This window comes from Equus quagga, chromosome 2, assembly GCF_021613505.1.
Source record: "Equus quagga isolate Etosha38 chromosome 2, UCLA_HA_Equagga_1.0, whole genome shotgun sequence".
In the NCBI taxonomy this organism is placed as follows: domain Eukaryota; kingdom Metazoa; phylum Chordata; class Mammalia; order Perissodactyla; family Equidae; genus Equus; species Equus quagga.
The window spans coordinates 56,616,062-56,627,537 of record NC_060268.1 but is presented as its reverse complement, the minus strand read 5'-3'; the positions used below and the strand labels follow the sequence as shown (position 1 = coordinate 56,627,537).

General features: G+C 38.4%; 1 protein-coding gene across 10 annotated transcripts in view; it reads right to left on the bottom strand.

The window, feature by feature from the left end:
• The window catches only part of TLN2 (talin 2), a 413,192-nt gene that overhangs the window by 149,809 nt on the left and 251,907 nt on the right, over positions 1 to 11,476 (bottom strand). For all 10 annotated transcript variants that reach the window (XM_046652946.1, XM_046652956.1, XM_046652955.1 and 7 more), the window contains one exon: positions 473 to 628. In XM_046652946.1, coding sequence (XP_046508902.1) covers positions 473 to 628 — 156 coding nt within the window. The remainder of the gene's footprint in view (positions 1 to 472; positions 629 to 11,476) is intronic.

Here is an 11,476-nt window from a genome sequence, read left to right as displayed (position 1 = left end):
ATGAAGGTATAGCTGTAACTGACTACAGGAGGAAAGAAGGTATGTTTTCTGAAGACTCCTTCCAACTGGCATGAGCCTATCAATCAACACATCATTTTTTTGTTTTTCCTGATGCCCCATTATGAGATTTTTGCCTAGACGCAAGCTGAAAGTTTCCTTCTGGGGTATGCTAGGCATGTCATCATGTCATCAGGCACAGAGAAAACAGACTCCTTCTGTGAGTGGCTCTTTCTAGTTAAGGAACTGAGACAGACTTACTCAGAGCACTAGAAAGTGGTGGCTGAATACACCCAGCTGGCTGACATCTCCCTCACTTCTGGACCAGTTTCCTGCCACAGACTCCCACCACCTCTCCCTCTCCATGATGCTCTCTAAAGACCAGAGAAATGCAACAGGCTTGTATTTTCTCTTCTGCCTCACAATATCACCCAAGGCTATGTTGGTCCCCTGGTTGTCCTCTGCCAGTCCCTACCAGCGTGAAGCTCTTGGGCGAGGCTGCCCAGCGCTTGACTGTGGTGAGTGGCCACTCCTGCAGCACTTCCTTGGTCTTCTCATCCACACGCATCACCGAGTCCTTGGTGATCCCCAGCAGGCGAGGCACCAGCTTGTTCTTGCCTTTCATCTTTTCCTGAAACAGGAGGTACCAAGAGTCAGTGCCCTTCCTCTTAATACATCTAATTTTGCCAAGTAATCAGTGATTTTGCAATGTTTTACCCGTGGTCAACCTACATACACTGTGTTTCAAAACAGGCAGGGCTATTGGAAAACCAGGTTTTCGAGGATAGGTGAATGAATCACCAAATTAAAGGGATGGAAGCTAACACAGAGACATCAGAAGACAGCAAAGATCCACAAGGTGTGCATCCTGGAGAGAGATGCTGTTCAGGAGGGCAGGTTGCTCCAGAAACAGAGACTGTGACAGAAAGAAGGGATAAAACTGAGAAGATACCCAGAGAAAAAAGTTAAGGTGAATTCTAAATTGTCATCACTCCCAGCAGTCAACTCAGTGAGTAACAAAAGAGGGTTACTGTGGAATTTAATTATGGCACTTTAGCTATTTAGAATTAACTAAAACTCTGCCAAAGCAGAGTTTTCTCACTACAAAGAGCCATAGACCTTTTTAAAAAATTCCCTGAAATGTATTTCCATTTGGATTCTTTGTTTTGGTATTTCATATGTATATCTACTGACTCTTAAAAAGTCTGTTATGATTAGTTCTGCTAATTTTTTAAAAAAATAGTAATCACTCTTATTAAAATCATGGATTCCTAACTCACACTCATGCCAAAATAAATGCAAGATAGATTAATGATTTAGCAAGAACATATAGGTGTACATTCTTCTGATTCTAGGGTGTGAAATGACTGCCTGGGTGGTAAAAATACCCAAATTAAACACCATAAAGGAAAAGGTTAATAGCTTTAACTACAAAATATACAGACTTTGATATGTCTAAAAAAAAAAAAATAAGAGAGACAGAGAAAAGTAGGAGAAAAAGAAAAAACCTCATTATAAACAAAATTAAAAAGCAATTGACTCTGGGCAAGGGAAACAATAGAAAAAATAAACAAATGGGACTACATCAAACTAAAAAACTTCTCTATAGCAAAGGAAACTATCAACAAAACAAAAAGACAACCGAACAATTGGGAAAAGATATTTGCAAACCATATACCTGACAAGGGGTTAATATCCAAAATATACAAAGAACTCGTACATCTAACAACAAAAAAACTAACAACCCAATTAAAAAATGGGCAAAAGATCTGAACAGACATTTCTCCAAAGAAGATATACAGATGGCCAACAAGCACGTGAAAAGATGTTTAACATCATTAACTATCAGGGAAATGCAAATCAAAACCACAATGAGGTATCACCTCACTCCGGTCAGAATGGCTATAATTAACAAGACAGGAAACAACAAGTGTTGGAGACGATGTGGGGAGAACAGAACTCTTACACACTGCTGGTGGGAGTGCAAAATGGTGTAGCCACTATGGAAAACAGTATGGCAATTCCTCAAAAAATTGAGAATAGAACTACCATATAATCCAGCTACTTCACTGCTTGGTATTTATCCAAAGAACATGAAAACATGAATGCATAAAGATATATGCACCCCTATGTTCATTGCAGCATTATTCACAATGGCCGAGACTTGGAAGCAACCTAGGTGCCCATCAAGGGAAAAATGAATAAAGAAGAAGTAATATATACCCACAATGGATTACTAGTCAGCCATAAGAAAAAATGAAACCCAGCCACTAGTGAAAACATGGATAGACCTTGAGGATATTATGCTAAGCGAAATAAGTTAGAGGGAGAAAGTCAAATACTATGTGATCTCGCTCACAAGTAGAAAGTAAAAACAACAACAAAGAAACACATAGAAACAGACATTGGATTGGTGGCTACCAGAGGGGAAGGGGGAAGGGAGAAGGGTGAGAGGGGTGATCAGGCACATGCGTGTGGTGATGGATTGTAAGTAGTCTTTGGGTGGTGAACGTGATGTAATCTGCACAGAATTCAAAATATATTACGATGCACACCTGAAATTTATTTAATGTTATAAACCAATGTTACCACAATAAAAAAAAAGCAAATGACTGGGGAATAAATATTTACAACAAATGTGATTTATCGTAAATCAACAAAAATAACTGGCAAAGAACAGGAATAGAAAATGTGTTTGAAATAAAGTACACAATAAGTAACTACATAAATTTTCATTTATACAAAATAGCAGAGTTTTTTCCTCCTAATGCTTAGAATTGAAGAAGGTATGAAGGGGGACCACTATTGATAGGAGTTTAAAATGGCAACGCTCTTATGGAAGAAAACGTGTTGACCCAAAGCTTCAAAAATGTTCCTACTTTTGACACAACTTGCTTTTAGAAGCCTATTAAAAAAGAAGTTGTGAATGTATGTAAAGATTACGCTACAAGGCAGCTGAAGGAGAGTTTGTCATAGTGAAAAACCAGAAACAACCAAAGTTTTCAAGAACAGAAGATTTCATAGATTATGGTGCATCAAAATAACAGACTACATACAACTATTAAAAATAATTTTATAGGAAAACAATTGGATTCATGGAAGTAAATTATTTACAATATATAAAGTTAAAATAATAAAAGTTAGTACAGCATGATCCTACATGAAATACAATTTTAAAAAATAAATTTTTTACCTAAAAAATTTTAAATAAAATTTCACTACATGAGAAAAATTGTGGCCATGATGACCTCAAGTGATTTTTTCCTTATTCCCAAAATTTCACTTACAGCACATGTATTTCTATTGTTGCCAAGAAGAAAATGCTTTTCAAATAACATCTGGTGAAACTTACCAATGCCTAAACCACTGTTCTCAGAGGAATGCACATTCAAATTTGCACACATGAAGTATGTACGTATACGTAGGTGTGAGTACAAAGGGACTTAAAGCAGGGCAGGAGTAAGCTAGATACTTAAATATTACTAATGCATTTTCAGAGCATCCCCCAAAAGTTGGTATCATCATCACCATCCCCATTCTGTAAATGAAGGAACTGGCAACTTGCTCCTGACAGACAACAGTGAGGGGTAAAGCCACAATTTGAACAAATTTGAGTAGCTCAAAACTATCTGACTGCAAAAGCACAGACTGCTTACTACACTGTACTTCTGGTAGAAGCAATCAGAGAAAGGGCAAAAACACCCCTGCAGCCCCTGAGGGCATTGCACAACCGTGAGAAAGTGAGGGTTGGTCACAGCTCAGCTCCAGCTTCCTCCCAGGAGGAGGAGATAATGGCATCAGCACTCTGTGTGGGTGTCTCAGGAGAGGAATATGGCACTGCAAGAACCTCCCAGTCCTTAAATACTGAGGAGAGCCAGATTCTTTGTAAAAAGAGGCTGGTTCCATAAGGGGTGAAATCAGCGCAGGGTCGACGATGCCAGTTAGTCTAATTTGGCTTCAGGAGCCACACAGATATTTAGGTGGAGAGGCTCTAGGCAGCTCATACACAGGGTTGGCACCTATCCAGCTGCTGGGACCAGGATGGGGATCGGAAATAAAATATGGTTTGCAGCTGCTGCCTTCATCCTTTCCCATCTGCACCTCCCCATTGAGGGACTTTGCAGTCAGGGAACACAGGATCCCGACGGATTGTCCTGACTCTTGACAAGATCATTCCGGCCTGGGAGAGGAAGCCACAGTGAACAAACAAATAACTTGCAGTGGACACTCCATCAGGTCACGATTGGGAGAAATGGATATAAGGAACTCAGAAAATGCTGAAACTCAGCAGTAGAGACCACCATCAAGGGATAAAACTATTTCAGCACCTACCCACAAAACACAGAGCAGCTGGAGAAAGTTAAAAGAGTGAACGGCTCAGCTCTGTGCTCACATGTTAAGAGAGGGTCCCAAGGTAATAAGGCTCCCTCTTCTTCCATTTATCTGGCATCTCCATCCACTCCACATCTCTCCTTTGCAACCTTCAACTACATATATCAGCATCCTTTTTATCTGCAGAAGAAAGCAGGCTGGGCAGGCTCCAGTGAAGACCTCCCTCTCTCATGCACAGACACACGCAGACACTGTAGCTACGATTTTGCCAGCTACAAAGAAACTTCTCTCTCGAGTTGGTGCTCATTAGGTTGGTTTTGTTTGGAAGATGTCTCTAGCTGACAAGACTTCCAGGAAGGAAAATACACACATTCTACCTAGGAGAGGCAGGATCCGTTAATAAGCCCTGTCCCTCCTCTTTTAAGCACATCTCGACCATTACTGGGGGTTGAGCCCTGGCGGCTGGCTGTGATCAAGCCTTCTCTGCCTCAGGCTCTTCTTACAGGTGTGGAGATCAGCATCACTTGTGCTGAGATTGTGCACATCATCTGAGATTCGGAATTGGGTGGAGGGATGTAAGGAGGCTAAGCTTTTGGCATGTTTTGGCTGTAGGCCCCCGACTTGAACATAAGCCCATGATGCAGCTGTGCTCACTAGAGTTCTCCATTGGCTTGGTGCTGAAGTGCTAGCTCTTGTGCTTGGCTGTGTCATCATTCACTTCTTTCTTTTAGCGGCATGGCAGAAAGGGATGGCTGCTCAACAGCAAAACTGGATGTTAAAGACCCAGTTTATTAGCCATTTCTCTCACTAAAAACTACTGGCAATCCATTTTGACTTAACTTGTGGTACTTAGATGCTCTGAATGCCCTGTGTGATGCTTTTACTGTTCGGGGGAGAAGGCGGTCAGTCCCCCAGGTATCTCACCTCAAGGTTCTGGTTATGATTGCAGAGTAAGTTCAAAGGCAAATTTAGAAGTGAGAGGGTTCACATAAGGATTTTCTGGCATGAAATGAGATCCTTTGCAGTTCTTGGGAAATGCCTTACCATTGTTTATGGGGTTTTGATTAGCATATCAAGGTAAAACGCAAAAAAAGTCACTGAAAGAGGAAGACTGTAGACATCTGTAACTCCACTTACTGAGATCTTATATGGACAATTCCCCGTTCTGTATTATCTCATTTAAACCTTATAAAAAGTCACGATTTTATAGGTGAGCACACTGAGGCTTAGAGATGGAAGGTAAAGTAACTTTTCTAAGGTCAAACTAAGTGGCAAAGCCAGAATTCAAACCCAGGTCTTTCTTTTCAAAGCGTATGTTCCTAGCTACTGAGAAAATTGCCATATAATGTTCTTCCCAGTGGACTCATTATTTAGCTTCCAGAGATTCTCTATATTGGGGTCAGCAAACTATAGCCAATACTAAATTCAGCTTTTTGCCTGTGTTTTTATGGCCAGAGAGCTAAGAGTAAATTATCCCTTTTTAAATGGTTGAAAAAAAATCGAAAGAAGAATACTTCATGAAAATTGAAAATTATATGAAATTTTCAGAGTCTATAATTAAAGAAATTCAGAGTTCATAAATAAAGCTTTACAGGAACATAACCATGCTCATTCATGTACATATTGCCCATGGCTGCTTTCAGGCTACAAGGGCAGAGATGAGTAGTATGGCAAAGCCTAAGATATTGACTATCTGGCCCTTTACTGAGAACATTCGCTAACCCCTGGCTCTACAACATGGAGGCTAAAAGCCAATTAAAAGTTGGAGGACTCGAGGGCCAGGGATCAGGGAGATGTGGGAAGGGTTAAAGGGCTGGGATGACAAAATTTATCAAATATCCTTCCATTACTTTATGTTTTAAGTCCTTAATACATTTCTTTGCATACATTAGCTCACTTAATCTGCATTCGAGCTCTGTAAGGAATTACCATTTCCCATTTTTCAGATGAAAAGATGGAGGTTTAGGGACGTTAGGGATGTCTCTCAAAGTCATAGGAGCTTCTGCTATTTCTCACATAGGTGTATACTGCCATACAGGGTTCTAGGCTAATCTTCCTGATTCCAGAACCCAAGCACTTTCTATTTGACAGCATAAAGTATAATGCTCTGAATATTAGGACAAAGTATTCATAGATATAGAAGAAAATATGATGGAAGCACCTATAAACATATCAAACTAGTTCTCTCAGAATATCTATGACCAATTTCAAGGCCATGTGGTATGATTAAGTGTGCTCAAGATCAATATTTGAATGTCTCATAAATTATAATTTCATTGACTTATTTAGAATTTCTAATAGTCCATGCAAGTAGTGGACGAGAAACTAGAATCACTCACTTTTAACTTACTTCCTAAATTATGCCAATAAACTTCCTTCATAATTTAACAGTATATTCTTGTGAGGAGTCCAGAGAAATATTTTACGTCTTTAAAAACCTTACTATCCCTTAGCCACACAATTTTGTGTGTGTGCTATTCTGCATGTGACCTCTGTTTATCATATAGTCTAAATGGTTGTGCTTATTTACACACATACACAGGTTATTTAATACTGTTGACACATCTTGTAAATTTACTTGACCGATTCACTGAATTCAAAAATTAATGATTCTATATATTGTATCATGTTCAGGGATCTGTCGGGTGAAGATTACGAAAAGTTAATGTAAGAAATCAAAGAGGATCTAGTATCATGTTCATGGACTGAAAAACTCAGTACAGTTATCAATTCTTCCCAAATTATCTATAAATTTAACATAATTCCTGTCAAAATCCCAGTGAGGTTTTCTGTAAATACAAACAACCTTTTTCTAAAGTCTATATGAAAAGGACCGACAACGGCTAAAACAATTTTGAAAAAGAAGGAAAAAGTGAAAAACACTCAACTTGATTTTGAGGCTAACTATATAACTAAACCAATCAAGACAGTGTGATACCAGTGGAGAAATAGACACACAGATCTATGGAACAGAAGAGAGAACCTGGAAAGAGAGCCATAGAAATGCATTCAAATGAATTTGGTTAATAACACAAAAGCAATCCAGTGGAGGAAAGACAGCCCTTTCAACAAACAGTGCTGGGCGACTGGATACCCACACGCCAAAAAACAAACCTTGACCTAAACCTCACTTCTTATCAAAACTAACTCAAATGGATCATACGCCTAAACATGAAATGTGAAAATATAAAACATTTAGAAGACATAGGAGAAAATTTTCAGAGCCTAGAGCTACACAAACCATTCTTAGACATAACACCCAAAGCAAGATCATAAAAGGGAAAAGTGAAAAAATACCCCTCAGCAAAATTAAGAACGTTTACTCTGTGAAAGAACTTGTTAAGAGGATGAAAAGATAAGCTACAGACTAAGAGAAAATATTTGCAAACCACATCTAACAAAGGACTTGAATCTACAATATATAAAGAACTCTCAAAACTCAACAGTAAAAAAAATCTAATTAGAAAATTGGGAAAACACATGAACAGAATTTGACTGAAGAGGATACACAGATGGCAAATAAGCACATGAAAGATGTTCAAAATCATTAGCCATTAGGGAAATGCAAGTTAAAATCACAGTAAGATATCATTAAACATCTATCAGAAAGGCAAAAATAAAAAAACGACAACAATAACACCAAATTATGGAGAGGATGAAAAGAAATTGGATTAATCATACATTGCTGATAATAACACAAAGTGGTACAGCCACTCTGGAAGATAGTTTGGCAGTTTGTTATAGTGCTAAACATGTTCTTACCCTATGGTCCAGCAAAGGCACTCTTGGGCACTTACATCAAAGAAATGAACACTTCCATTCACACAAAAATCTACACATGAATGTTCCTAGCAGCTTATTCATAACAGCCAAAAACTGGAAACAACCCAAATGTCCTTCAGTGATGAATAGCTAAGCAAACTGTGGTACATCCATACCACAGAATACTATTCAGCAATAAAAAAGGATGGACTACTGATATACGTTACAACTTGGATGGATTTCAAGGGAATTATGCTAAATGAAAAAAACCAATTTCAAAAGGTTGTATATTGTTTGATTCCATTTATACTGCATTCTTGAAATAACAAAATTGAGATGGACAACAGATTAGTGGTTGCCTGGGTTTAAGGACCAGGATGAGGGAGTCTAGGGTGGAGAGGAGCAGGAAGGGATAGGAGGTGTGTATGGCCATAAAAGGGTAGCACATCATCTTGTGGTGATGAAATAGAGTTCTATATCTTACGATGGTGGGAGTTTCATGAATCTACACACGTGATAAAACTGCACAGAACTAAACACACACAAATGAGTATGTACAGAACATAAAATCTGAGTATGGTCTGTGAATTGTACCAATGTCGATTTTCTGGTTGTGATACTGTACTACAGTTACCGTTGGGAGAAACCTGATGAAGGGTATAGGAGGCCTCTTTGGATTATTAGTTTTAACATCTTTGAGATATAATTCACATAATCATATAATTCACCCATTTAAAGTATACATTCACTGGATTTTGGTATATTTACACATATGTGCAACCCTCACCACAGTCAATTTCAAAACATTTTCATTACCTCAAAAAAAAATTCTGTACCTTTAACTATCATTCCCCTGTGCCCCTCCACCCCACTCCACCTCACCCCACCCCATCCTTCCGCAACCACTAATCTACTTTCTGTCTCTATAGATTTGCCTATTCTGGACATTTCATACCAATGGAATCATACAATATGTAGTCTTTTGTGATAGGCTTCTTTCACTTAGCATAATATTTCCAAAGTTCATCCATGCTGTAGCATGTAGCAGTACACTTCATTTCTTTTTATGACCAAATAATAGTGCACCAGATGGATACTCGACATTTTGTTTACCCATTCATCAGCTGATGGACATCTGCCTTGTTTTCATCTTTTGGCTAAACGCTGCTATACGCATTCACGCACAAGCTTTTCTGTGGACATGTGCTTTGAATTCTCTCGGGCACATATACCTGGGTCAGATGGTATCTCAACGTTTAATCATTTGAGGAACTGCTGGACTGCGTTCTAAAGGGGCTGCACCACTTTACATTCCCACCAGCAGTGTATGAGGGCTTCAAGTTCTCTACATCCTCACCCACACTTGTTATTATCTGACTTTTTGATTCTCTGTATAAGTTTTACAACTTCCAGTGAATCTGATTATTTCAAAGTAAATAGTTAAAAAAAAAGATTCTGTATATGTTGTTATAACAAGCACAGCAAAAAGTAATAATAATTTTGTTTCTCCATTTACTAAAGTTATGCTTTAAAAAATTTTTTTTACATATTCTTCAGAACTTCCAAAATGATGTTAAAGGGTAACTTGCTGTGATCTCATTTTTTTTTTTTTTTTTTTAAGATTGGCAACAGATGTTAGCCCAGGTGCCAATCCGTTTTTTTCTCTACTTCTTCTTCTTCTTCCTAAAGCACCCCAGTACGTAGTTGCATATTCTAGCTGTAGGTCCTTCTAGTTCTGTTATGTGGGACATTGCCTCAGCATGGCTTGATGAGCAGTGCCATGTCTGTGCCCAGGATCCGAACCAGGAAAACCCTGGGCCGCCGAAGCGGAACACGTGAACTTAACTACTCAGCCATGGAGCTGGGCCCTGATCTCAATTTTTATAGATTTTTCTCTAGCGTTTCTGTATTAAGTAGGATACTGATAATAGGTTTGAAACACTATCATGTTGAGGAAATACACTTATAGTCCAGCATTTTTTTTATTAAGGTTATGAAAGTTAACATCCTTGTGAAATTACAGTTGTACATCATTATTAGTCATGTTGTAGGTAGACCACTTCACCCCTAGTGCCCTCCCCCCACCCCCCTTTCCCCTGGCAACCACCAATCAGTTCTCTTTGTCCATATGTTAACTACCACCTATGAGTGGAGTCATACAGAGTTCGTCTTTCTGTCTGGCTTACTTCACTCAACATAATACCCTCAAGGTCTATCCATGTTGTTGTGAATGGGACGACTTTGTCCTTTTTTATGGCTGAGTAGTATTCCATTGTATATATATACCACATCTTCTTTATCCAATCATCAGTTGCTGGGCACTTAGGTTGGTTCCATGACTTGGCTATTGTGAATAATGCTGCGATGAACATAGGGGTGCATGGAACTTTTGGAATTGCTGATTTCAGGTTCTTAGGATAGATACCCAATAGTGGGATGGCTGGGTCATAAGGTATTTCTATTCTTAACTTTTTGAGGAATCTCCATACTGTTTTCCATAGTGGCTGCACCAGTTTGCATTCTCATCAACAGTGTATGAGGGTTCCCTTTTCTCCACAGCCTCTCCAACATTTGTCACTCTTGGTTTTGGATATTTTTGCCACTTTAATAGGTGTAAGGTGGTATCTTAGTGTAGTTTTGATTTGCATTTCCCTGATGATTAGTGATGATGAGCATCTTTTCATGTGTCTATTGGCCATCCGTATATCTTCTTTGGAGAAATGTCTGTTCATGTCCCCTGCCCATTTTGTAATTGGGTTGTTTGATTTTTTATTGTTGAGTTGTGTGAGTTCTTTGTATATTATGGAGATTAACCCTTTGTCAGATAAATAACTTGTGAATATTTTTTCCCAATTAGTGGGCTGTTTTTTTGTTTCAATCCTGTTTTCCCTTGCCTTGAAGAAGCTCTTTAGTCTGATGAAGTCCCATTTGTTTATTCTTTCTATTGTATCCCTCATGTGAGGGGTTATGGTGTCCGAAAAGATTCTTTTGAAGCTGATGTCAAAGAGTGTACTGTCGATATTCTCTTCTAGAAGTATAGTCCAGCATTTTAAAGAAATTTTTATAAGGAGTAGGTGCTGAATTTTATCAAACACTTTAGTGGCTTTGTATAAAATGATCATATGATGCCATCTTTTATTTTCCAGCTTTATTGAGATATAATTGACATATAACATTGTGTAAGTTTAAGGTGTGTAATGTGATAATTTGATACAGGTAATATATTGAGAAAAGATTACCACATTAAAGTTAGATAACATATCCTTCACATAATTAGCATTTTTTTGTTATTATGGTAAGAACATTTAAGATCTACTCTCTTAGCAACTTGCAAGTATATAAGACAATATTGTTAACTATTGTCACTATGCTGTACATCACATCC